Consider the following 27813-nt stretch of genomic DNA (forward strand, 5'->3'; position numbering starts at 1 on the left):
ACAGCCTAGCAGTCTGCCTGAGCTCCCTGGGCAAACCTGTGTGCATGGGTGTGTGTGCATGTGCGTGTGCCTGCATGGGTGTACACGCAGACCTTGCTGAGTCTCCCCATCTCCTCCCCCACCTCCAGCGCCTGGCAATCATTGGTGTTTTCTGTTCCAATAGTCTTGCCTTGTTCTGAAACACCAGGTAAATAGAGCCCTGTAGCATGGAACCTTTCAAATCTTGGCACTCACAGATTCATCCAAGTGGCTGCGTGTTTACCAGTGGCTGCTTTTTATCGCCAAGGACTGAGCCACAGCAGCAATGTACCACACCTGTCCGTCCGTTCCCAGGTAAGGGACAGTTAAGGGGCTTCTAGTTGGGGATGGAGATTTTGGTGTGAGTGTGTTTCTCATTCTCCAGGATAAACACGGAGCAGGAGGACTGCTTAGTCAAGTGGCAAGTGTATGTTTAACTTATAGGAACCCACGAACTGCTTTGCCTGCTGGCCTCACACTCCAGGCTCCTGCCAGCAGTGCGCAGAGTCCCAGCTCCCCTCTGCACCCTGGACGGAGCTCGGCAGGGCCAGCTCTTTGCTTCCATTTTGATCGTTCTGGTGGGTGTATGGTGGGGTTGCACTGTGGTTTTCGTTTGCGATTCCCTAATTATAATCACGTTGAGCGTCCCATATCCTCGGTGAAGTGCTGAAATGCTTCACTTGTCTTACAGTGGATTTTCCCCTTCATTATTAAGTGGTGAGGGTTTTTTTTTTTTTTTTAACATGTCCTGGATACAAGTCCTTCATCAAATAGGTGATTTGCACATATTTTCTTCCTGTCTTGTGACTTTTTGTTTTCTTAACAGTGTCTTTCAAAGACCAGATGTCTTGTATTTTGATTCAGGGTGGAAATTTGATAATACTTCTTCCTTATTTGGATTCCCAGCACAATGGGGATAAAATCCAAGCTCCTTCGCTGTCCTATAAATCCCGCCATGACTTGGTATCCACCTGCCAGCCCTTTCCACACTCCTCCTCTCTACTCACTGGGCTTTAGCCGCCTTTTGCCTACTATCGTCCCAGCAGCACACCCAGCTGACATGGCCACAGGGCCTTTGCACTCATAGCTGCCCCCTACACAATTTCCTTCTAACCAGCCAGGTCTTCACTCAGATGCCACCTCCTCAGAGAGGCCCTCCCTGACCACACCCACCAAGGATTACCCAACCTCACCCCCATCACACTCTAGCCTATCACCCGGTTTTATTTTCTTTGTGGTGACCATGACAGGACACTGTCTACCAATCCCTCTCGAATGTAGGCCCTGTGGCTGTTTCTCTGTCTCATTCAGCAAAGTCTTGTCAGTTCCTAGATCCAGTGCCTGGCACACAGTGGGCCCTCCGTGTACATGCTCTGAACAAATGCAGAGAAAAGCTTAGTCCCCTCTCCTGCTCCTAATCACTCTGATATGAATGTGCTCCAGTCTGTCCGAAGTCCTTTAAATCAATGTCCGTCTTTGGGCAGAGCCAGAAGAGCTCAGAATCAGACAGGACATCCCCCTCCCTCATGCTGGCAATAGTGCTCCTGTTAATGTATCCTAAGAGAACATTCTTTTTGGAGGTAGACACATCACTGGGACACAGACCAAGCCTGCCAGGGTCAAATCCTACCTCTGTTACCTCTGTAGCCACAGCAGGAATTTCCAGTTCTACAATGAGAAAAACCCTAAGCCCTGTATCTTAAGACCTCTTGGCTCAGAGTCACTTGTGCCAACAACCATTAGTTTCCCTGAGTCTCCCCACGGGACCTCAAATGACATATAGCCAGGAGAGCCAGTCAAGGCTCTGGCAAAAACCCGCTGTACACACAGACCCCCACAGGTCAGCCCTGGAAAATAACACACCTGCCCACCAGCCCCAGGTTCTACGTAATGATGAGGAAAACTTCAATGCCTGAAAAACCCTCCTCTCTAAAAACCAGAAAATTGCTACTCAAGTTACTTAAGGAAAGCCATTATTTGCCTAGATCTGGTGTTGCTACAACACTTCCACATTTTAAATGGTCTGTAATTAAAATCATTAATTGCAGAAAATAGTCACTCGTTAAGGCTATAATTTAGCAAGGTTCTCGGCATTTGAGGATCTGCCGGAAAGGTTGATGGGATAACCCAGGAAACCACCAGCTCACAGGAACCACTCTGATGTCTGGGACCCTCTGCGGCCCCAGGTGAGGGCAGCCGAAGCAGGTCCAGCTTGAAACCACAGCTCCCTGGGCCTCGGCATCAGGAGGCTGGTCTGCGGTGCTGGGACACCCAGGATGCTCACAAAAGGCAGGACTGAGCGACTTTCCTGGGAAAAACCTTCAGGCCAACAAGGGGCCAGCACACATCTCCCTCGGTCAGCTGGGAGACGGGCTGCTAGCAGGCTTAGCTCAGGCTGTGGATCGAGGTGGGGACCGCGGTGGGCCCTGGCCAGTGTCACCACCTTGCTGGTAGCACCTGGCAGTGGAAGCCCGTCTCTAGGCCTGAGCTAGATCCTTAACTCTGTCCCACAGTGTGACAGGATGGAGTTAGCTCTGCCTGCGCGGCCCTGACCTGGGGCCAGCCCACAGGAAGGGACCTTGACCGTCGGAGGGTGAATCTTCACTGAGCCCTCCAGCGGCCTGTTTGTGTTTCCTCTGGGGAACCACCCAGGGCAGGCCACGTCGCTGGGCTGCTTTACCCCTTCAACCCCAGAAAAGGGGCCCTCCACTGCTGCCCCTCAGTGAAGTTAGGACTCAGCCCTGCCACTGTGGCCTCAGCCTCAGCCTCAGGGAAGGGCATGACTTCTGAGAGCCAGGTCAGCACTCACCTGGGGCGGGGGCCGGGGTGGGGGTGGCAGGCCCTGGGGGTCACGGTGTGCATAGTGCTTGGGAGCTGTGACTAACGTCAGCTTTCCTTTCCCTCTGAGCACAGGACAGCATTAACTTCCTCCTCCCCTTTGAAACTGGGCACAGCCACATGACTGGATCTGGCCAAGCCACCCCGAGAGAGGGAGATGTGTGTCACTGTCTGGAGGAAGCTTCGAGAGCTGGTGTGTGACTCGTCTCCTCCCTCACTCTGTGTGGGGAAAGTGGTGTTATTCTCAGTGTATGGTATCGAGGCATGCCTGCGGGGATATGTGGCATTTCTGGGCACGTCCATGTGGTACTTCTTTCTCGGGTGCGGGGTTATACTGTGTGAGTGGTATTCTGGGTGTGTGTGTGTGTGTGTGTGTGTGTGTGTGTGTGTGTGTGTGTGCACGGTATTTCTGGGTGGACATGCGACCAATCCAAGGTTGCAAGAATTTCATGCAAAAGCCAGTAGGCAAGAAGGCAGCTTCACGTGGACACAGAGGAGTCCTGAGAAACCAGTAACAGGTAGGACACCAAGAGGAGAGGCTCCAGGGCCTGGGGAGGACGATCCACGCAGCATCGCCGCACCAGGGCCCTCAGCTGCTGCAGGTGCTGCATGAGGATTGGAGGAAGCTGGCCGGGGCCGCTGCGCTGCCCCCGAGTGCCCCATCCGCCTCAGGACCCAGGGCGGGCACTCCTTCCTCGAAGCTGGGGCCCAACCCGACTGCTCTCACTTTTCTGGCTTTTCCGGGAGGAGCTAGAGGCCCCAAGACCCCAGACCCACTTTTTGGCCATACACAGCCCCAGGATTCAGCCACACAAGCTGCAGAGACCACCAGCCACAGATCCAAAGCTCTGCTGAACATCATCACGGTGAAGGACCGGTGCAGAAATAGGATCCCTAAGACGGGAAGGGGCCGGCACGGAGACCCCAGCACTGAGAGCCTCTGACTCCTCACCAGGTCTGCTGCTCCGGGTCTGCTCGTCCAAGAGTGCTGGGCAACAGAGGCCGGGAGGCCACCACACGTAAGCCTCCACGAGGACAGCCACTGGTGCCACAACAAGCACCTGTTCCTCTTTGGGTGGGGGTGAGGCTAAGTACAAGACCCCACCATCCTGGCTTCACCCCACGACCCTCCGTGCCCACGGGGGTCCCGAAGAGCCCCAGGAGGGGATGCAGTGGACAAATGTACTCACCTGCAGCTCGGTCTGGAAGAAGAACTTCTGTGGGCACTGCGAGCAGTCGTAGATCTTGTCCTCCTGCCCGTGCACGGCAAAGATGTGCTGCTGTAACTTGTTGGCCTGGACAAAGACTGGACACGGACACAGCTGTCAGGGCCAGACTCTGGAGACACCAGCCTGGCCAACCCCACCCCATTCACAATTAGGGAATCACACAACCACGGACACAGTCAGCCAAATATGGGGCTACTAGGAGACCACCGGCAGCTACTAGAGGGAGCAGAGCCAGTGGAGCTGAGCTCTGCCACCAAGGGGCTGTGCAACGCTGGGTAAGTCACTGAGCCTCTCTGGGCTTCATTTCTTCTCCTGAAAAAAATGAGGATCATTAAAGTATGTAGCTCATTGGGTGACTGGGAGGATCAAATGGGTTAATACTTGCAAAATGCTTAGAAGACGGCCTGGCACATGATTCGTGGAGGAAATGTCACCGCCATCACCATCGCCCCTTGCCAGACACTGTCTGCATGTGGGCTCCTGACTCTAGCACCGGCCTGTAAGGCGAGCACTATTGTTACCCTCATTTTATGGAGGAGGAAACTGAGGCACTGGGAACGTTAAATGACCCGTCCTAGGTCCCACTGCTAGCAGGCGGTAGAGCTGTGGGTTGAATTAAATAAATTTAACACATTGTCTGGTACAAGAAGATGCTCAATAAACACGAATTACTATTCTTGTTGAGGTTATATTCCTCCGATCCCCATGCAGAGGCCCCGTGTCCTGGGTCAGCAGACCTGGCAGCCAAAGCCCCTTGGTGCCAGTCTCCGCCTGGCCGATAGGGTATGATGGTTAGCAGATGGGGGGGGAGCTCCTGAGACTGAGGGGGAAGTGGCCCCAGCATGTTCCAAGACTCCCGTGCACCCCAGAGGCGTGTGAGTGTGCAGGGACTCTCCCCGTAGCACAGCCCCTTCCTTAGGCCCGTCGTGGAGTGGGTCACAGTCCTGGCTTCCTGGTGGCAACTGTCCACGAGGCAGCCCCGGCCCTGGGCGCACACAGGAGGTGGCCCCGAGGCAGCTGTGTGTCTGGGAGGTGAGCACTTCAGAAATCCTCTCCCGCCAGGCGCCCTCCCCGGGGTGGGCTTCCTGCCGTGGCAGACGACAGATGTCGGGGGAGGCAGGGGGAAGGCCAGGGCTCCCCCACGCACACCGGCTGCCATCTGGGCAGCAGGAGGGGGGGATGGCAGAGCCCCTGAGACTCGCCTCGGGCCGGGACAGCCGCTCGCCTGGGCGGGCAGCCAGGCTGGGGGTGGGGGCCAGGGGCTGGGGACTTGGCCAGGAGAGCTGCCTTTGACCCCTCCATCCTGGAGCATGGATGGAGCAGGGGCCCAGGCAGGCCCAGGAGGTGGAGAAGCCAGGAGATGTGTATAGCGAGTGCCCCACTATTGCTGGACAGAGCTCGCAGCTCAGGGAGAGGAGACTGGAGCCCACGGAAGGCAACAGAGGGGTGAGGCTGGGCTGGAAAAAGCAGTTATGCAGAGCAGTGAGGGGTGAGCTAGGAAAGAAGGCCCTCAACCTGCCTAAGAGGAGGGGCCAGAGGTGGGGGGGGGCAGGCCAGCTCTGCATGGGGCAGGCATGGTGATGGGCAGTGGGTCCCTTGGGGACTCCAAGTCCATGTCAGGGCACGAGCATAGGCTGAGGTCCAATAATTAAAGGGTTAGGCCCTGCATCCCCTCCCCCACCCCAAGCACACTCACCTGTGAAGCACACGGGGCACTTGAAGGTACCACCCATGCCCTCGAAGCTGTGCTCAATGAGGTGACACAAGAGCTTGGCTGGGGAGTCGAACATCTGGTTACACAGCTTACACTCGTGGTTGATGCCTTCCTCTGCAAGGAAAACGGCGGCCATCAGTGACTGTAAACCGTGTCCTCTGGGCAGGAGCCCAGGGGCCCCCAGCATAGCCCAAGCCAGCCTCTCCCTGGTCTCTAGAACTAGGGCTGGTGCAGGGGCCACAGATGCCGAGACCCAACCCAGCTCCAGATGGCCCTGCCCCTAGAGGCCGACAGACCCCAGAGGCCGGCCCCACATTTCTGGTTCGTGAAGGCATCATTCGCTGTGATCTCTCTTGCTGGTCAAGCAAGAATGTGTGTGGGCCATGATCAACAGCTTGAATCTGAGACCACATCACGGTGGAGAGGAGCCCAGGATGGGGTCTGCACAGAGGAAGGAGAACAACCAGAATTTTTAAAAATCCAGGAGTATTATTTACTGAGCACATGCTATGTGCCAGGCACTTTGAGCTGGGGATTCTGTGGAGACCTAAACAGAGAACGTGCTTGTCCCCATTCTAGGGGTGAGAGAGACACATGATAAAGATGACCAACACATAACAGTGTCAGGAGGTGACAAGAGAACATGGGGACTCCCTAGGTGACAGTCAAGGGCAAAGGCCCTGAGGTGAGCCCATGATGCGCTAGCTTGCTGGTAGCAGGAAAGCAGAATGCCTGAAGCCTGGGGGCCAGGTTGGGGATGGTGAGATCAGAGGTGAAGAAGGGATGTCCATCGCCCAGAGCATGCTGGCCACTTGAGCCGCCATCAGTAGATATCACTAAAACAACAACAAAATGATCTTTTTAAAAATTTTAGAACAGATGGCCTATGGACAGCATCTGATGGACAAAGGGCGGACACCCTGTCCTTTCAGATCAGAATGTGGCTCCATCTACCCACCTGGGAGCTGCGATGACCTCAAACCTTCACTCAAAGGGGCCCAGGGAAGAGAGTGTGTCCCGGGGAACTGGCCTCTCGCCAGCACCCAGGGGAGCAGAGCCAAGGTCTGGTGCCCCAGCCCAGAGTCAGCAAGGCAGAGTTCGAATCCTGGCTGCTTCTCCACACCGTGGGGCCCAGGCGTCAGTCCACTCAGAGTAAATGAGTGCCCCCATCCCCTGTCCCATGAGGCTGTGTGAGGATGGAAGGGGCCAGCGTCTGCCACCAGTGTGGCCCGTGGCTCGGCAGGCGGCGTGGCGGGGAGTCATCCTGGCGTGAGGGTGACCTCATCCAGGCTTGGAAACCCGTGCCGCCACTCATGATTTTGGGCAAGTTATGTAACCTCTGTGTGCCTCGGTTTCCTCTTTTCTCAAATACACGGTAACTGCCTTCCTTCACATACACACCCACGAGAAGGGCCAAAATCCAGAACCCCGATGACAGCAAGTCCTGACAAAGATGTGGAACAACAGCAATTCCCACCCCCTGCTGCTGGGAACGCAAAACGGCAGAGCCGCCCTGGAAGACGGTTCGGCGGCTTGTCACAAAGCGAAACACACTTTCACTATAGGATCCAGCCATCTCCCTCCCTGGAGATCTCCCTCCCACCCAAAGGAGCTGAAAACTTCTGTCACACAAAAAGCTGCACACGGATGGTTATAGCAACTTTATTCATAATTTCTGAGCCTCAGAAATGCCACAGGATGCCCTTCCGTGGGTGAACGGATATACCCAAACTGTGGTCTATCCAGAGGACGGAGTATTATTCGCGCTGAAGTGAACTGTGAGGTCAAAGCCGTGAAAAGACGCGGAGGAAGTGTCAGCGTGTGTTACTAAGTGCAAGAAGCCAACCCGAGAAGGCTCCGTGCTGTACGACTCCAACTATTCTGGAAAAGGCAAAACCATGAGGACGATAAAAAGATGAGTTGGTTGCCTAAGGTAGGGGTGGGGATGAACAGGCAGAGCAGAGATTGCAAGGCAGGGGAAACACTCTCTAGCATATTACAATGACGGATGTACGTCATGACACATTTGTCCACACCCCCAGAAGGTACGACACCGAGGGGGAACTCCAAGGCAAACTACGGACTTAAGGCGATTACGGTATGTCACTGTAGGTTCATCTTTGCAAAATACAGGTACCCGGTCCTTCTGGTGAGTGGCCCGGGTGAGGGAGGCTCTGCCCCACAGGTTTTCTGCCCGTAGAAGGGAAATTTGTGTCCGACCTCTCGATTTTACCATAAATCTAAAACTGCTGTAAAAAAGTAATAAAAGTTGGGGTGCCTTGGTGGCTCAGTCGGTTGAGCGTCTGACTCTGGATGTCGGCTCGGGTCATAATCTCAGGGTCCTAGGATGGAGAACCGCATCAGGCTCCATGCTCAGTGGGGTGTCTGCTTGTCCCTCTCCCCCCTCCCCCACCTGCCCCTCCCCACCCCACATGCACGTACTCTCTATTTCTATCAAATACTTAATTAAATCTTTTAAAAATAATAAATAAAAAAAGTCTTCAAAAAATGCCACCCCCCCCCCCAGTAGCCCTCCTCTTATAGTGATGTGATAATTCAATGAGTTAACACAGGGGACCCTGGACAGCGCAGTCCGTTGAGCGTCCGACCCTTGGTTTCGGCTCAGGTTCTGAGCTCAGGGTGGTAGGTTCAAGCCCCGCAGCAGGCTCTGAGCTCAGTGAGGAGTCTGCTAAAATTCCTCTCTCCTTCTTCCTTTGCCCCACCCTGGGCTCTTTCTCTCTCAAATAAATAATCTTTCCCCCCCAAAAAGGTAAATGGGTTAATACCTAAAGAGGGTTTTAAGCAGCCCTGGCACACAGCAAGTGCTCAGTTAGTGTTTGTTGTCAAGCATGCCAGTATCAGTGAGAGTATTATCTGGGACAGCCAAGGACACAGGCTCCCTCTCGGGCTCCCCCAGGGAACCAGCCGCCCCGAAGGTGCCAGGTGCTCTGATTTGCCCTCAAAGGCAAGAATTCGGTAGCAGAGGGGCTCTGCCAGTGGCAAGACATGCACACAGATGGGCTGAGGCTCCTGGCGAGTCCCTGGGTCCCCAGGCCCTGGCAGGGGCTGACAGGGACAGCATGCCTCCCCCTGGCCCAGCCATCCCCCAGCCCCCCTCCCCGGGCACCCCCGCAGAGGCGCATGCACACACGTGCACGTGCCGGTGGGCCTGCCCCACATAGCCCACTGGCTGGAATCTACCGGGTGTTTGTCGTGCCCCTGGAGCCCCGGCAACTAGGCCACACGCACCCGGCAGAGACTCAGGCAGAAAAGGAATTCATTGACAAGTTTGGGGACGCGGGGCAGGCTCAGCACGCTTGCCGCACAGGCCCTACTCACGTCCTCCGCTTCCCTTGGGGAGATTCTCATCATAATTAGAGATGGCCTCCTGTGTGGGGGCTGCCTCAGAAGACCCCCAAACACACCCCCGCCCCCCACACAAACAATGCTTCTCGGTGCCTGGCACAAAGTAAGGAATGGATGAACGAAAGGCAGAGAAGTACCATCCTTATGGATGGCCTCCCCTGGTAGAATGTGGGCACCTCTTGGGCATTAACAAGGCAGACGGGATGTGAAATGATGATTTTAAGCTGAGAACATAAATTAAATATCAGAATTAACCCTTCTGGCCGGTAAAACCCCATTTCTAGGAAAGAGAATTCGAACACTTGCTAAGGTAACAGCCAACTGGGGGCAGTGCTCTGAACAGGATTCAAAGCCCTTCTCATCCATGTGGATCCCACCTGCACACCACCTCCAGGCAGCCTCCCCTGACTACGCCAGCATGCACGGCTGCACCTGGCTGGACACGGTGACCCTGGATTCCTCTAGCCATATCCTAGGAGTCTTTCTGAGCCTGGCAACTAGGTGATGGGTACAGATAATGGCTCTCCCTTCTCCAGCCCCCAGAGCATCAGGCCCCGCCTGGACCCGCAGAAGGAGCTCAGGAAATACTCACAGAGGAAAGACGCCCCCGGCTGGGCCCTCTCCCCCTGCCCAGCCAGAGCCAGCTCCCCGGGCAGGGATGGCAAAGGAGGATTTACTGCTCTCTGCCGAGCGGGGCCTTGATCCACTTGGCTGTGAATGGAGACGTGCCGTCTGATGCACAAACACCGAGAGGACAAAGAAGGCTCCCGCAACTTATAAATCAGAGAAATCATGTCTGACAGTCACTTTCCGTTCTCCGAGTGCCAAGCCATTCATCAGCCAGTCCCCCCTGATTCACAGACGCCGCTACACCCCGCACCCACATTCAGGAATGTGTGCACAGTCAGGCAGCCCTGGTGCCGCCAGCCGGGTCCAGGGCCCCAAGCAGCTACCATTTCAGCACTTCACACCCCCAAACCAGTGTCGATGCGAGGCTGTGGGCTAATTAGATCGACAGCCCGGTACACAACCGCGTGTCCCTGCTCCCTTTCCTCGCCCCTGGGCCCCCCAACATGTTAAAGTGACTCAAACCTGGGGAGACGGGGGAGGGAACATAAAACAAGCGCCAAGTGAACACGGAGCAAAAAAATAAGAAAGCCGGAGGGGCTCCCGCAGACCCGAGAATCTCTCCCACTCAGGCTGGACCTTCAGGTCTGCAAACCTTCTTTCTGAAGGACACGCCCTCTCCCCACCGGAGGCAGTGGGAGGAGCTCCCTGGGGTGTCCCCTGTGTACCTCTCCCTATCCAGTCATCCAGGAAAATGGGGGGGGGGGCACTGCCCTAGTTAGTGTGCCAACACTCCTGTGCGCGACGGTGACCCGGTAGCAGCCAGCCCACGGATGCGGACCGAGTCCGTCGCCACCCGTGGTTCCTTACCCCGCCGACACGGACGACCTCTCGTCCGTCCCAAGCCGCGGGCTCCTCGGAGAGCAGCACCCTCTGAGAGTAACTTTCCCGAATTATATAAGATCGCACAGCCTCGGCAGACACGTTGGAGCAGAATGACAAAGCTGTCTGGGAGCCCGCAGGCCCCTGCGCCCCGGCACGGGGGCGGGGGGGTCTGGAGGATTTTGTGAGTTAAGACGCAAAATCACTTCCTCTCCTTTTTATTCTTTTTCTTTCTTTATTTTTTTTTTCGTAGCACATGACAGGCATCCATAAGAGAGACCCACACAACTCCAGGGAATTCTGCAGCCCCGCTCATTTGTAAAGTGAAATGCAGATTTTTGCCTCCTCACTGTACCGGATCTTTCCTCCCAGTCCCCGTAAGTCGGTGGGGCCGGCATGGGGAATCCATTGATTTCTTATGATTTTTTTTTTAAATAAAAATAAATAAAAACCATAACTGCCAAAGAAACAACCCAGCAAGCACGACTATCCCAGAGTCCCCCCCAACACAGACCCCCCCCCACCCCCCCCCTCTTTTTTTTTTTTTTTTTGCCTCTGCTCAGGAATAATAAGTGTTAATTTTACACTTCATTTCTCAAAAAAATAATAGGATGTGCTTTTGCTTAAAACCAAGTCATCCTGCTGGAACCTTTCAGGCTGAAAACTGTGTCAGCCCAAAAGAGGGGCAGAGGGCTTTGTGGAAGAGTGTCGTGCCGAGATGATAGCTTCCTGTAATGTCCTCGGTACCGACTTTTGTCTCCAAAAGCATTTGATCCTGGCAGACACATACTTATTTCCATACAGGTCTTGGGGGAAGCCAGGAGGAGAGAGAGCTGATTATCAGAATCCTGAAGGTGAAGCTCAGGTGGGCCCCACTGATGTCAAAGGCAGGCCTGGGCACACATTCGGAGGCCATAATTTGCTGCCTGGGAGGGAGGGGCAGGCGGCTGCGGCGGGGAGTGGACGGCGCATTGTTCTCGGGCTCTCGTGCACTGAGCGCGACCTGCTCCCGCCATATCGCTGGGCCGGGCCCTTCTCTGAGCAGGGACCCCACTCGGGGAAGCTGACCTGGGAGTGGTGTAATTATGGCACAGACCCCTCCCAGGGGAGAGGACCAGTGACTGGCACCTGCATTGACGGCGGGCGTAATTAGCCACCTCCAATTTGGGGAGCAGCAATTAAGGACACAGAAGGGAGAACGAGAAACACTTAAGTTTGAGTCCCAGTTCCAGTCATTCGCTGTGTGTACTTGGGTAGTCACTGAACCTCTCTGAGCCTCAGCTCCTTCTGCTAGAAAATGGGAAGCATCATCATAGGGTTTTTGTAAGGCTGCCAAGAGGGCAGCTTCTGGAGCAGGATGTCTGCCCTCAGTGAAACTCTCTTCCCCCAGACCACCTCCTTGTCCTCCTTCCCTCACTTCATTCGGGAGTCTGCTCAAATGCTACCTCCTCTGACAGGCCTTTCTGGACATCCCCCGCTAAAGCAGCACACACCCCCACCCTTTCTAGCTCCTTACCCACCTTTAATTTCCTTATAGTGCTTATCACCACCTGGAGTATTACAGAGTTGACTGTTTTGTTTTCTTTAACTGACTTCCTCTTTCGCACATCTCTCTCTCTCACACTCATACACACACACACACACACACACACACACCCCAGCACAGAGTAATGTAAGCTCCCTGAGAGGTATTTTGCTCATGCTATGTCACCAGTGCCTAGAATAGGACCTGGCACATAGTAGGTGCTCAGTAAATAGTGAATGAGCAACTCATGCAAAGCACTTAGTACAATGCTTGGAACATGGGGTATGGTTGCTGGGAAATGCTGGTTACCACACACCAATGTTCTCCCCACCCAAACTATAAGGACTGGTGGCTTCCAAAATGTGTGCTTGCCTTCAGAAACTTGCTAGCCAGATCCTAATAGAATGGCCTGCCTCAGGAGTACAGACCTGGAGGGTGCCCCTCCGTGGAGCAAAAAGGAAAAAAAGCCTTAAAGGGGCAGCACCCATGTCCCATGTCAGCAAGGTGGCCGAGGCCAGGGTGGGGGCACACGGTCACCGTAAGCAGCCCTCTATACCGTCAGAAAATACCAAAATAGGCCCAGGACTTGAGACCTGGGACCCAGCAAGCCACCCTCCGTTCCTTGATCATCCAGAATTTGGGGGTGAGAAGGAGGACGGAGAGAAGTACCCTCCTGGCTTCCCCATTTGAGCCTGGAGGTCCCCTAGCCAGCACCAGCTCCAGCTGGCAGGAGGGCTAGGAACTGTCCCCAGGTAAGCAGGGAGGAGCCCACACAGTGACTGGTGTAGGCCAGCCCCGGGCTGTGGCACTGTCCTTGCAACGGCATTTCTGGGAGTGGAGGGAGGCAGGGGACGCACAGGCTGCCTCATCGAGCTGAAACTCTCTGCTCCCCGCTCGGGTGATAAATTCACCAGCCTTCAATTCCACAGCCCATCCCAAGCCTCAGGTCAAGTAAAAACCCCTGAGATCCTGGGGCTCGGGCTCAGACGCACATGGGGCACACAGAGATAAGGAGGTGGGAGAACAAGCAGCCCAGCATCCATCCAGGTAAATGAGCAGGCAAGAGGGGGACCCCAGGAGAGGACCCCTCCGATGCTGTCCTAGTAAAAAAGCAACCACGGTAAACAAGCACCGAACAGGAAATAGAAACATAGGCCAATGGGGGACACAGTCCTTTGTTCTCTGTAAGGAACAAAGACCTTTGGGTAGAAGAGAAGAGGGCAGATACTAGTATCTGGACAGCCAAATCGGGCTGTTTATCTATTGATTCGTTATTAAATACCACAAGGAAATGAACCAAGGCAGGCTGCAAGGGAAGGGGGGCAGGGTATGTGACATTTGACCTGGGAGCTGACAAGGGACAAAGGAGGAAAACAGGGTCTGCGGGTGAGCCCTTCCCCCGAGGCCAGGCAGGAACTGGGGGAACATGGAAGTAGGGGCAAGGGCTGATCTTGGGAACCCCAACACCTTAGGCCCTGATGGCTCTGAGTAACTACAGGCCAGCTAGGCAGGTTTTGGTCCCCAGACCCGAAGCCCCCACACCTCCAGAAGCTGGTGAGAAATGTAGAATCTCAGGCCCCATCCCAGACCCACAGAATGAGAATCTACATTTTTAAAGTGCCCTGTGATTCAGGAATGCCTTCAAGTTCGAGGAGTCCTGAGTCCTATAAAAGGCCTCTGGGGATGCCCATCTTATCGGAAGCCATGAAGACGTGCGTTCATAGCTGTAATCTTTCCCAGGATTGTATGCTTCTATCTCTAAAAGAGAGAAAAGTTTTCTACAGTCACTTGTTGTCGACATTTTACAGAAGACTGAAAAATACTCTCCTGTTATCACAACTGGAATGAGAATGACCTGGGGTCTCTTTCGAGGGGCTGCCGGACACTCTAGGGGCAGTGGCTGACAGTGTTTCGAGCTTCCTGGCATCCCCGCTGCCTCGGACCCCAAATGCTGGTGTGCTCGGGGCCACTCAGTGCCTCCCCTCACTCAAGAACACTTAGCCACTGCTTGAAGGCACACCCTGCCACCACCGCCCCCCCATTCTGGGCTCCTGTTTTCCTAATTAATCCTGGAGGATGGGCTGTGCCCTTCCTCCTCCCCTTGGGGGCACCTTCCCAGGCCTCTCTGGCTGTGAGGGACCCATCTCCTGGTCCCCCGTGTTTCAGAAAGGCTTATAAATGAGCTCTGGCAGCCTGAACCAGGGCCCCATGGGGGACCCGGAGCCTCTTCAAAACAGAGCCCTGACAATTAGGCAGTCTGAGTTTTGAAAGGCTTGGGATTGATGGCGTGGACAGTAAAAATATCACCTGGGGAGCTGGGTGTAGTCCTCTGAGGGTTGCCTGAGGTCAGTTGCCATGGCAACGGAGAATGAGCTCAACCTTGTAACTGACCCTTATCTTTTTTTGATCTGTGGGCCACTTGGGGCCAAGGCTTGAAATCAACTGGAAAATAATCCGGTCACATATCAGAAAGAAAACTATTTATACTTATTTACCCAGGTATCCACCAACATCCCCATTCGGCACTGACGAGGCCGCCACAATAAACCAGTGTGGCCCGTCCAAACAGAGGCTACGGGCCCACAGAAGAGAGGGGGAGACGGAATCCCCCACCTCTGCAGAGTGCCACTCTGCTCTGGCCTGTGGGCAGGTGCTCAGATGGAAAGGGCGCCCCTCCCCCACCACACCCCTGGCGTCTTTCCTGCCGGAAGCACTGGGCCCTCTCGCAGGCCAGCATCCGGTAGGAATCCACTGGAGGAGCTGGCCTCCGATGTCTCCTCTCATCTGCTGCTCAAGCGTGTCGGTCCAGCCTGGCCTCATCGCGAGGCTGCTTGGCTTTATTCCAGGGTTGGGGGGAGGCTCCCCTCTGCCAGAGGCGTGTCCCCAGCCGAGAGGCTGGACCAGGATGCCAGGCAGATGCGCATCTCTGCACCTGGGGGAGGGGTCCCCATGGAGTCTGGGGGAGGCAGGCTGAGCAGAGGGACACCTGCAGGCCCTCCATCCTGGTCCCACCTCCCCACCCCCAGGGAAGGCCTGGCTGGCTCAGCCACCCCTCCCGCTCACCCTGGGGTTCCCATGGCAAGACAGCCATCTGGCCAAGGCGCGTCTCCAGGACCCTGCTATCCTGAGTTAGAAGGACTCGAGCATTCTCTTTTCCTCCGAAACTCAAGTCAGAAGACTCCAGATGGTTCCACTGACCGACTGCTCCCAAGAGCCACGTCACACGAATGTTAGCGAGGGGTCAGTTAAGCTTGAGGATGATTCCAGGGAAACTCCCCTGGAGATTTCCCATCACTGCAAACAGGACAGCTCAACTGACTGCCCCCCACTCACCCCTGTTCCATCAAGATGAGCGTCGTCTGGGAGCGGAGGGGGAAACGGGGCTGAAAACCAGGCAGCGTGGAGGCCATTCCTGGCTCCGCCTCAGATGCGCAGGGTGACTGCGCTGAGCATGGTGCTGTGAGCTCAGTCTTCTCGCCTGTGAAATGGGGAGAACGCCATCTCCCTGACAGGGCTGTGAAGAAGAGGGAGTGAGAACGAGGTAAAGAATGCTGACCACAGTATTACTACCAAGCTGCCATGATTTCGGGCCTGATTCTGCCCTGAAACTCCACGTCCAGGGCCTGGAACACAGTGGGCACTGTGGGGGTCACCAGGAGAGCCCTCCATCCCGGGAAATGTTTAAGGAGCTCTGACATGGCACCTGGCACCTGTAGGTACTCAATATATGTTATGCCCATCTGGCCAAGGCTTCTGTGTCGGCTTCCCTGGTCTCTCTCCTCCTCCACCTCCACACCACTCCCCGTATTTGTCATGGCAAAAGTGGTCTCTGGATTTCAGACCCTTTGTTCAACGGGGGCTTGCCTAGCTTCCTACTTCTAACCACAGCAGCCGACTCCACCGCCCCTCAGATGCTCCTGAAGCCAACCCTTCTTCTTTCTTCATGGTTCTAAATCCCAGTAAAATTCAGTGGGATTTCCATGGAGGTCCAAACCAGGGCCGGGGACAAGGGCATGTCTCGGACTCAAATGGCACCTGTCCGGCCTGGACCTGCCCTTCCCGCTAGCTTGGCCCATGCAGGGGGTTCCCCAAGGGCACCAGGGCTCCGAGAGTCTCAGACAGAGACGCTGGCCCGGGGCAGAGATCCACAATGGAGTGCTTCCAAGTGCACGGCCTGCTTCCGCACGGTCCCGGGTGGTTCGTGAGGAAATGCACAAGCCTTTCGCACAGGCCTCTGCTTGCCAGCAGGGTATGGTGGCTGACAAAGACAGGGGCCTCTCAGCAGTCTGAGCTGGGCATAAGCGTTAGGACGTGCTGACTGGCTGTCCTTGGTGAAGACAAAGTCACCGACCAGGCCCCGGATAGGTCACTAAGAGATGATAGGGGCCTCTCGGAGCCGCTTGATGGAAAAAGTAAATGCATGGGTGACTGACCAACTCACCCACAGACGGACCTTCACGGGGGACACAAAGGAGAGAGAATGCTCCCGAACCCAAGTTTCTGGAACTTGACCATTTAGGGGCTCGACGCATCTTGCTGATGAAGACATTCCACTGCCCTCCTCACACACACCCCCTTCCACCTGACAGAGACAAAGGCCCTCAGGAAATGAAGACCTTACGGCATCCCCCAGGGGCCCCCAAGGCCAAACAAGCAGCAAATTCTTGCTTAACACACCAAACACCTACGGACGGAGATCCCTGATCTTCAGGTTCCAGTTTTCCGCAACAAGGCAACTGCTTAAAAATCCATCATGTTAATAATCATCAGATTAATGCCCCTCTAATAACATACAATTAACGTGACAGGCAGACCGCCAAACCCAGATTGTCACCGACCCTGCCGGGGACACGTGAATGAGCCCAGCTTCCCCTACAAGGGCTTTTTCTGCCGCTGACATCATTTTCCCGTACCAAGAGCCTGTTTTTAAAAGGAGCGCGGCAATGCTTCAAAAACCTGGAGCTCTCCACGTGCACAAACGCAGCGCACCCACGCAGAAGGCAGGCAGTGCCCGGTTTTCCAAAAAGTTTCCCAACCAGAGAGACACAGAGCCCTCTCCGCCATTCCTAACGGCGGAAGCTCAGACGGGAGGCGGCCAATCCGCCCCTTCCTCCGCTCTGGCCACACTAATTGGACCCTGGGCATCCCCACTCCTCAGCAACATTCTGGGCAATGGTAAGTCACAAGACTGGGCTGGGTTCTATCATAACATTTTCAAAACTGCATGCCTCTGCTGGATCCACATGGTCCAGTACCGTCCTTCCTACCGTCCTTCCTAGCCACTCTTTAAATCTCAACTGATGAACGTTAAATAAAAGTAAAACTTCAGCTCTACGTTTCAAGTGCTCAACAGCAACGTGGCTAGCGGCTACTGATTTGGACAGCTCGCAACATTTCCGTCACGGCAGAAAGTTCTAGGGGACGGCGCTGGGCTAGAATGCAGGCAGCGTGAAGGCCGGGCTCTCCCTGTCCGGACCAACACTGTACTCCCAACCCTACAATGGTGTGTGGTACGCAGCAGTGTTTTAAAGATATTCACTGATTTGGAGTGTATGTGTTCCAAAATGTTTTAAGGAACTTCTCATCCCTTTTACTTGTTAGCTCTTGTCGGGATTCCCCTTTGTGGAAAACTGCCCAAATGTGAGCCTCTCTGACCTTCAACTTAAACGTCTACCCTAATCATTATGTGGCCACTCTGCCCAGGGCAGATAAGAATATGGGGGAATTCAGGAACATTCAAGAGTAGTAAAGCTTCTCTGAAAGGCATAACCCAAGGAAATGGGTAACTTTGGGCCAATAGGTTCTGAAGTCGAGGGATAACAACTGGGTCCCTACCTAGTTTGGAAGCCCACCTGCCATACCCCTGAGCTTCCTCTCACGAAGCAGCCTGTGTCCTCTGCTCCCTGAGAAGTATGGAATGTCAGCAAACAGGACACCTGCTGGCGGTCAAGGCCGGGAGAGAGATTAAAGAATGCCCCTTTAAACTGGCTTAGCCCGGATGCTGATGAAGGAAGCGAATGCTTGCATTCGTAACGCTTAGCTAAGTGGTTTGTGGGGTTTCCTACTCCGCTTCTGCTACCCACACCTCCAAGAACTGGGGCTTTGCCGTGACCCAAGTTAAATGAAAATGGATCTCAAATTGGAAATGCAAACGCAACATGGAATACATGGACACACTCAAAGCAATGTTACATCCTTCCAGTCGCCATCCGACCCTGACCATCACGCCCACACTGAGCCTACTCCAAGGGAGAAGCTCGTCCTTCAGTTCGGCTCAAAAGCCACGAGACAGAGCACAGCTTAGAGTCACAGGCACGGCCCTCCGAGGTGGTCTCTGGGGTCAGACGTCCTCTCGTCCACTCTGGTCTCCACTCCCTCCCTGCAACCACCCATCGAAAATATCACCTGCCTGAGGGCAAAGGGTCCCGGTCTTCTTTCATCCTCCAACAGACCCAGGACAGAGCCTAACAGGCCTGTTGGATGCCTCAAGCTCGCAGTAGCATGCATTTACTGATATGGTCAGCTTCCAGATCTATGTTCTCCCAGATGGTAGTCTGGAATCATTTGGACCCAGCACCCAGAGACCAGATGCAGAGGTCTGCCAACTTGGGGCAGCTGAGGCCCCATGGCCCGGCTCCCAGAGGCTGGCCAGTCTGCCTCTGTCCACAGCCAGCTCCATTCATCACCTGCCACCAGTCCCCCCAAATCTGGGGCCCACTCCCACTCGACCCACCATTCCTAGCCCAAGAAGGTAGTTCACAGACAGCTGTGGACAGCGCCCCTTCCTGTGCCCCCAGAGGAGTAGGGGACTAGCAGCCTGAGTCCAGAGGAGGGGGCAGGCTGACGGGGGAGAGGCTGGGAGGGGACGGAGCTGCCCCCGTGTAGCCCTCCACTCTCCCTGCTGGTTCAGTGAGCAGAACAGCTGCCATTAGCTGGGGGGAAACACATGCAGCTCGAGACCCATGCATTGTGGCAGAGGAAGGCCCCTCCATACCGCTGTGGCTGGCACCTGCCTTTTTCCTTCTTGGAAGAAGCAGCTTCATATACCTTCATCAAAAAGTACATCTTATGCCTAGCCATTTGTCCATCGCTCCCCACCTTCCGGGCCCCTCCTCTCCACGCCTGCTCCCATCTCCGGTCTTCACTCCCTAGAGCGCACACTGACCGGAGGGTGCGTCCGGGTTCTGTGCCCACCCCTTCGCTCTGCTCCTCAAGGACGGCTCTCGCACCCCCAGAGCAAAAGCTACATTCTTCTGCCACAGTGACGGACCATAACCACTCCCTCCCTTAGCCCCAGGGCCTTATTCCTGACTCTGCCCCTTGATTGGAACAATTCTGTGTGCTTAGCCTGGGTCCTTCCAACCACGATGTTCTGAGAGATGGTCCTACATGGACCTTCAAGGCTCTGGTTCCAGCTGCACCTAAAGCTCTCCAGAGTTATGTGAAATAAAAGGTACCTTTCAAAAATTCCCTTTGCTTAAGCTAACTTGACTTTCTCTCCCTGGCAACCCAAGCAGTCCTGCCTAATAAGTTCTCTGAGGAAACATAAAAGCAGTTCTTTCATTTGCGGCGTTACTAATAGGGCCAGACAAACACGAAGGGCTCAGTAAATGCTAACAGTTTGGTGGGTTCCTAGATGCACAGCCTCACCCCCAGGGCTCTGGACCCCACCCTGGGCATTCAGGAGGGTGAGTGTCCGGTCTCGATGCTGTCCCAGATGCAGGAGCTCAGACACATGGCTCTGGGTCCACAGTTCCCCTCACAGGTCGGATGGTGATAGAACAGGACTGAGTCAGCCCTGGGCCCCTGCTCCCCAAGCAAAACGCTCTTCTCAGGGCTGGACACAGACCCCTGCTCGTGTGCTCACTGCATTCAGCGAGTACAGCACAAGGAGGGAAGCAGAGCTTTCAAGTCAGGGTTCAAATCCCCCTCCTGCCAGCTACCAGCTGTGGGATCTTGGGTCAGGGGCTGTTCCCCAGCAGGTAAAATGAGGAGGGTCACAGCACCTGGGCCATCAGTCTGCTGTGGGTGAACGGGCCTCCCACCCTCCATGCTGGTAATGTCCGTCATGTTACTGGCTCTGTGTCAGGCACAGGACAAGGCACTGGGTGTACAAGCTAATAAGACACTGGCTGTCGCCCCCAAGTTGCCTAGAGGTGAGAAACCTGAGAGGCCAGGGGAAGGGACATGACTTGTGTGAAAACGCAGTCACCCAGAAGCCTTGCCAATCCCCCAAACCGGGCCCATAAGAACACCCAGCATTGGGGTGAAAGCTCTAGGGAAGACAGATTCAGGGGCCCTTGTGGATGAAGGAGGCGATGGGAGTCGGATGCCCAGCAGCCCCACCAGGCCCATGTGAGAGCCCCCGGTCCTCCTGGCATGCCACATCACAGACTTGCCGGCCCAGGACCCGGGAGCCACTCCCCTGGAGGGCAAGCAGAAGGGCCGAGGCCTGGTGTGAGGACTCAGGATCCATGCTGTCATTGGAAGGCTTGGTCTGACAGGATGACCTCTAATCCCACGGGGCATGAGCAGGAGATGGAGACACACACACACACACACACACACACACACACACACACACACACACTCCTCTAGAACCCATTTTGAAGTCCTGCAAATAACGGAGTTTCTCAATACAGAATCTCCCATTACAGCAAAGACCGTGGCCCCCAACCCCAGCTATAAAGTTAATCTTAGATTCTGGGCAGGGGGGCACCCCAAGACATTTTTTCTGCCTCCTCTTTATATTTTCATCACACTCTGAACACACAAGGGGCCGACATGAATGGTCATTCGGGAACCAAAAACCAGATCCTAGCGAATTACCTTGAATTCCAGTTCCAAACTCAAGAGCGTGTCTTGGCTTCCCTGGGCAGGGACCGTGCTCCGCCCTATCCTAGCCTCCATCCCTTCTCCTTGTCCAGAGCTGAGAAAGGCAGAAATCCCATGCAGCTGCAGAGAGCCGTGTACATGCTCATGGGACTGGGATCCTGCATGAAAACGGGAGGCGGGGTAGCCTTCTGCCAGCCTCACAATGGAGGACACCGGTGCCTCCCCGCAGGCCGAGGCCTCCCAGGAAGTCCCCACAGGGCCTTCCTGCCAAAAGTCGCACGTCTTCAGAGTATAGCTCAAACTCCTGTCTCAAGAGAAACACGTCCTGCCTTCCTGCCCCTCATCTCCAGCCCCACAGGGGGACCTCGGCTCTTTTGCACCCAGAAACTCTCCTCCCCATGCCTAGCATGCTCACACCTGCTCAGCACCTCTCTCTCCCCCAGCCTGGGCATTGCCCAGCGCCCAGCAAGGTGGACAAAGTGGGAATCAAGGCTTGCTTCGGGGGAGGGGGCTCTCTAGAGAGAAACAACATTTACTCCCTGCCCACAGGACCAGGCATCAGGGACAAACACTTTCTCTAAGACAACACGTACAGCTTTTTCCCATTAGTCTCCCACCTCACATGAATGAAGGCAGAAATAAAACCAGGTACTCAACACAATCCTATTGTCGTGTTGTTTTTTTAAAGAGGAGTGTGTGTCACTATGTGTGTGTGCTTTTTGAAAGAATCAGTGAATGGCCACACACGAAGGCATTAGAGGGTCACCTCTGGCTGGCAGGCAAGCCGCAGACCTCTCTGAACCCCAGGAGGACCAGACGAGGCAGCCTGCAAAGCACTGATTTGAACGCAACCATCAGCTATAAGTACAGTCATCTCAGCACTATCCTGAGGTCACTCTCCTTGTGATTTGGCTGCATTTTCTAGATTTCCTGCAAGGAGCATGGGCAGCTTTTGTAATAAATAGAATAACAGCTTTAATTTTGAAAAAAATTAATGTCCTGATTAATGACGAAGACGACAGCAACGACGGCATCCCCTCTCTGGTGTCCCCATCTGAAAGGCGAGGTGGTTGGACAGAGTCCTCCATGGCCTGGCTCAGCCCCTGCCCTGTGGTTCTTCCCACCAGAGCCTCTGGGTGGTGGCAGCAGGCCATACTCAGCTTCTCGTTGCCTGCCGGTCCCTGTCGGTCCCTGCCTGTCCCCTACCTCAGTCCCTGTCAACGAGGCTCAGTTCTATCACCTGTCCAGTGGGATGGGCAGGTCACTATCCAGGTCTGGATTCTGCCACTGTGTGTCCGGGAAAGTCAGCTCTCTGTGCCCCAGTCTCCCCATCTGTAAAATGGGGACAGGGGTGCAATGCAGAGGCACGCATACAGCTTGGAATGCACCGGCCGGGCCCTCACCGGCTTCCAAGCATGGCTGGGAAGGCGCTCTGGGGAAGCACACGTGGCCGTCCCTCCCCACGCTGGGCTGCCTGGGAGCCGACGGGCTTTGCTGCAGACTCAGGCTTCAGAGGCCAGTGGAGCATGGCTGGTACGACTCACAGCCTTAAGAGCAGAGGCCCGAAGCAGTGGGGAGGTGGGAAGTGGGGTTCCAAGTGGGCGAGAGACGTCAGGGAGGCCATGACCCCTCCTGAGGAGGCTGGAGGCCCCACGACCGGGTCCAGCCGTGCTAGGCCCAGCGCTGCCTCTGGCTCTCCCCGTCTCTCTCCCTCCTTGCGGGGGAGGCGACGGCTCCAACGGCTCGGGCAGGCCAGATGCAGCCTGCCCAGATCTGCGCCCTCCGTGAGATTGAAGATGACAGGCTCCAGGGGCCAGGAGGAGCTGGGTCACAGGAAACTTGGCAACGAGAAGGGCAGGGGCAACAGCTGGGCTCGCAGGACCTGAAGCCCCCCCCCTCGGAGGGCCCAGCGAAGGGCTTCCCCCCCTCACCCCTTCAAGTCTTTAAGGGAGTTCTAAGTGCTCCCAGGCCGAGGCTGGGGTCCGACAACTGCCCCTTCCCATGCCACCGGCTTCCAAAGAGACAGTAGAAAGTGGTCCAAAGACCCAATATTTGTATTTCGAATGCTAATTTGACATCGAGGAGTGGGCATGGGGGAGTGTTTATAATCAGCACTCCAATAAGCCCACAAATGACGCCAGTATTTTATAAGCTTGTTAGAGACAAATCACCCCTCAGCTGATATTTACTTACTGATGAATCATAAAAGGGCTCAATCCACAAAGAATACATCCAAAAAGAATGTCTTTCTCCAGGCCCATCTTCGGCAAGAATGTTGGGAGCCCAAGCCCACTGTGCCGCCCCCACAGCACCTGTCCCCAGCCCCCCCACCCCCCACTCCCAGCAGCCTCCCCGGGGGCAAATCATTGGCACCAGCCCCAGCTCCATGTCTCCCCGCCCCCCACCCATCAACTGGCCTAATCGGAGACTCAACCCGGCACTCCGGAGGCAGCTCTGTCCTTCTGCCGCCCCCGGAGTCCTCTGCGGGAGCAGATCCAATCCAGCTAATTTGCATAATGATGAAGCCCTCCAGTGCAGGCTGGGTCTTAGGAGGGTTGGGAAGAAATATGCCCTGTCCTTTGGAGAGGCACACAGAAGGCTCGGTGCAGCCCGGGAGGAATGGGGCGCCTGGCGGGTGGGCGGACGCGGTGAGGAACCGGCAGCTCGCCCGCCAAGGACAGCTCAGCTCTGTCGCCCGCTGAGCCCGTGTCCAGCTGGCCCAGCAAAGGAAGCGCTGCCCAGGGCTGTAAACCAGCAGGAAGAAGGCTCAGAGTGCCAGCTCCAGACTCAGGCTGGACAGACCCAGGTCATAGCGACCGCCACTCACTGGCTGGCTGACCTTGGGCGAGCCACTGACCTCTCCGATCTCAGTAGGGCTGGACAAGGCAGCCCACAAAGTACTGCTTCCAAAGCACAGACAGAACGCAGGAAACGCCGGCCATTATCACGGTGACATCGTCATCCGTCCATTTGTTTATTCCACAAATGCCAGGGATTGTGCTGGGGAGTCTGGGAGACTCGGGGACACGTATCCTGCCTCTAAATCACCTCTGGTGACAAGACCATTGCACAGGTGCATAGGTGAGGGCTGCACTTGCCCTTGAGGGGAGGCAGTGTGGAAAGGGGGCGTGTGGGAGCCACTGGAGGGCCGTCAGGTTCTGCTTCTCAGTCCGGATGTGTTCAGTTCTGCAAATTCATCCGACTGAACATTTATGATTTGTGCATTTTCCTGGACATACGTCAGACTTCAATAAAGTTTGCAGGAAAACCTCTCATCCACTCAAGGAGAGAGATCAGCCAGGTGAGTACATAACACCAGGCAGGAAAATCAGCTCCTTAAGAAGGGTGGATTAAAAAAAATAATAATAAAGTAAAAAGCAAAAATAAAAAATAAAAATAAAATAAATTTAAGAAATAAAGATAAAATATTAGGGATAGGAACTGGGCAAGACGAAGAGGGAAGAAATTCCTTCTATGTGCACGGTGGGGATCACTTCAGCACGTGTCTGGTACATAATGGGTGCTCGGTAGATATCTGTTAAATGACTGAGCGAGTGAGTGACAAATGGCTTCCTGGAGGAGGCAGTCTTGGAGGAACAGGTTTGGATGAAAAAGCAGGGAGGGCATTTAGCAGGGGACTGTCTGCAGGGGCAAAGGCCCTGGAGCGGGGGCGCATGGGTGGCTCAGTGGGTTGAGTCTCTGCCTTCGGCTCAAGTCATGATCTCAGGTTCCTGGATCGAGCCCCACATCGGGCTCTCTGCTCAGCGGGGAGCCTGCTTCCCCATCTCTCTGCCTGTCTCTCTCCCACTTGTGATCTCTCTCTCTGTCTGTCAAACAAATAAATAAAATATTTTAAAAAAACAAAACAAAACCCTGGAGCGGCTTTGCTCTAATGACAAATGCTCCCTGGGCCAGGTGCCGCCTGCAGCAGTGATCCTGGGGGTGGGGTGTCTGCCTTTGCTGGGCTCACAGTCTGAGTGGAGCCAGACATCCAAGAAGCAATTTCAGGGGGGATCATATCCTTCCCTCATTCTACAGATACTGCCTGAGTGTCTAAATGCAGAGGACAGTGCTGGGGGCTGGGGACAGGCAGGTGAACAGGACGGCAGGGCCCCTGACGTCACAGCCCTCGCTGCCTCTCACAAGTAATTGCTTTTTTAAAAAATCCAGTGTGAACAACACAACAAACTTGAAGCTACACCCGCTTTGCATGGAGTTAGTTACTAATGATCACAGTGGTGCTATGAGGCTGGCACTACTTTTATTCCCATTTTACAGATGCTGATACTGACAATAAGTGAAGTTAAGCAACTGATCCAAGGTCACAGCACTTTCCGACAAGGTTGCCGCAGGACTGAGACATGGCTCTTACCCTCTGCGCTGTCTCTGCTGGTCAAGGGACCAAAGATGGTTCTTTGGACTCTGTAGAACATTTTCCACCCATGTCTCTTTCACAGCCTTGGGAGAAAGCCAGACGGAAGCACCCAAAATGGGTTCTTAGACCCATTTTGCAGATGTGAACCCTGGTTTTCTAAGCACTGGGCCCCAAAAGGTGGTAAGTGACAATGGAAATGAACCCTAGGGACTCGATTCCTTGTCCTTGCACTCCAGTCCGATGCTGTTGGGCAGGCCAGTGGAGGCTGTCCCGAAGAGGGGGGCCCGGGCAGGCTTGGCAGGGGCACATCCAGCATGCTGGGACCCAACATGTGCAAGCCCGGGGCCCTGACCCCACAGGACCACCCCATCTTGTCGACCCTGCTCAGAGCCCACGAACTCCGTGGGCATCCTTCCCAGCCCTGCCCACCTTGCACCAGCCAAGGGGACCCCCCCCCCAACTCCACCCACTCACTGCCCGCAGCCCCACTGAGAAAAGCAATCACAGCTGGAGCAATGGTTCATGCTGAAACAATTCTCTGAAGCTGCCTGTGAGCAGACATCGCTGCTTTAAATGGCGATTTTGCAGTTTGGGGTGCAAAATTATTTTCCATGGCACATGGGGAGTGGGCAGAATGGATTTGCTGGTGCTGAGCTGAGGTCCTGCATCCCAAGCAAACCCACGCAGACGCTGGCCACGACTGGGCTCGCGGAGCCTCAGCCGATACGGCTCTGAGATAGGACTAATAATTATTACCATTTACTAAGTGCTGACTATGTGCCCCGCATTATGCTAAATGCTTTCCATCTGGGATGAACTCATAAAATCTCTACGAGGAAGTAACAGTAAGCAATGGAGTCCAACATTCCAGCCACAGAGCTGTGCTCTTAACCCCTGGGCCGCACTAACTTCCTGAGCATTATTAATTATGACCATTGGTAGGAGAGGAATAAAGGCAATTAGAGTCAATACCTAATTTCTGTTATTTGTCAAGCACAGAGCCAGGTGTTAGGAATATAAGCATGACTAAGAACTAAATTGTCTGCAAGAAGTCCCACATGATTATACCTACAAAGGCAGTAGTCTTATCGCTGAGACTATCTTTAACAATTAAGCACATGACCAGCACATAGTGAGTCCACAGTGTGTGCCTTTTGACTAAGAAAAAAAAAAGTAATTTTTTTTAAAGGAGATCATATTTTCCTTCCCTACTCCACTCCATTTCAAACCATGGCCATCAACACACACACACACACACACACACGCACACATATTCAAATAGTTACTTCCCCACTTCCAAACAGTGACCCTTTAATGAAAAAAAAACAGAGAAGCGTGTCCTTGGGTAAGTTGATTCCCTCTCTGAGCTCAGAGTCCTCATTTGTGAAAGGAGAAGGTGGGAACAGAGAACTCACAAGGTTCCTCGGGAACTAGAGGATCAGGGGAAGGGTGAGTCCCCCTATCTTGACAGATAGCTGGAGGATACAAAGGAATAAGTACGCGAGAATTTCATTGGAAATTTCAAGGTTCAAACTTAAGGGCCAGACCTCAGAAAGAGATGGTCATTGAGAGCACCCAGTAGCAGCTAAAGAAATGTTTCTCTGGACGCTCAAGACGTCGATGGGATACAGCAGTAAATGCCACAGCTGATAGGCTGAACTTTAATGCTTTTGGAATATTCCATGCAATCCCTACCCCTTCCTATTGATTATTTGCAGACCCCCACCCTAGCTGCCTGATCCTCAAAGGCAACTGAGTTTTTGACCTTTGTTGAAGAAAACTTGTTCTTCTGAAGCAAGGCAAGAGGGAGGAAAGAGGATATTTTTAACAGGGAGGCACGGATGCCTGATGCCTCTAAAGCTGGGTGACCTTGGGAAAGTCATCTAACTTCTCTGAGCCTCAGTTTCCTCCGTACCAATAGTGGGCACACATCTGCATCTACTTGATGTTCTTTCTGGGGGAGGGGGGATGATATCGACAAGCCTCCTGGCCCTCGCAACACCCTGAGGAAAATCATGAAGGGCAGGGGAACCAGCGGACACCTGTAACAGTCAGCGTAGGGAGGGAAGCATGTGGTAACAAGCAACCCCAAAGCGCAAGGGCTGCAGACAACAAAGGTTCATTTCTCATTCGCCCTTCACGCCCATCGCAGGGGATCTGCCTGTGAAAATCAGTCAGGCACCCACGGTATGGGAGCACCCGCACGTCTGGCCTCGACAGCTGCCGTGGACTCACAGCTCTCGGGGCAGAATTAGCCACTCGGTCCCACCCAAGACCAGGGGGGCGGGGCTGTGTCACCCTATCACGTGGCAAAGGATGACAAGCCATAGGGCCACATTCACAAGAGCGCTGAGGCTCACCGGGACCTCCAGGAATCTCGAGATAGGCAGGTGTCAGTCGGGAGTATAGGAAAGAAAATGCCACCTGAGCACCCCCGATAGTGACAGAGCCACTCAGAAAATGT

General features: G+C 54.6%; 1 protein-coding gene across 2 annotated transcripts in view; it reads right to left on the minus strand.

The window, feature by feature from the left end:
• Positions 1-27813, minus strand: part of LOC111157369 (zinc finger protein 423) — a 279005-nt gene that overhangs the window by 23784 nt on the left and 227408 nt on the right. For both annotated transcript variants that reach the window (XM_022518720.1, XM_022518721.1), the window contains exons 5-6: positions 5782-5913; positions 4047-4162 (exon numbers count right to left, since the gene is read on the minus strand). In XM_022518720.1, the coding sequence (XP_022374428.1) occupies positions 4047-4162; positions 5782-5913 (248 nt within the window). The remainder of the gene's footprint in view (positions 1-4046; positions 4163-5781; positions 5914-27813) is intronic.

This window comes from Enhydra lutris, unplaced genomic scaffold (assembly GCF_002288905.1).
Source record: "Enhydra lutris kenyoni isolate GAN:26980312 unplaced genomic scaffold, ASM228890v2 scaffoldscaffold54, whole genome shotgun sequence".
NCBI lineage: Eukaryota > Metazoa > Chordata > Mammalia > Carnivora > Mustelidae > Enhydra > Enhydra lutris.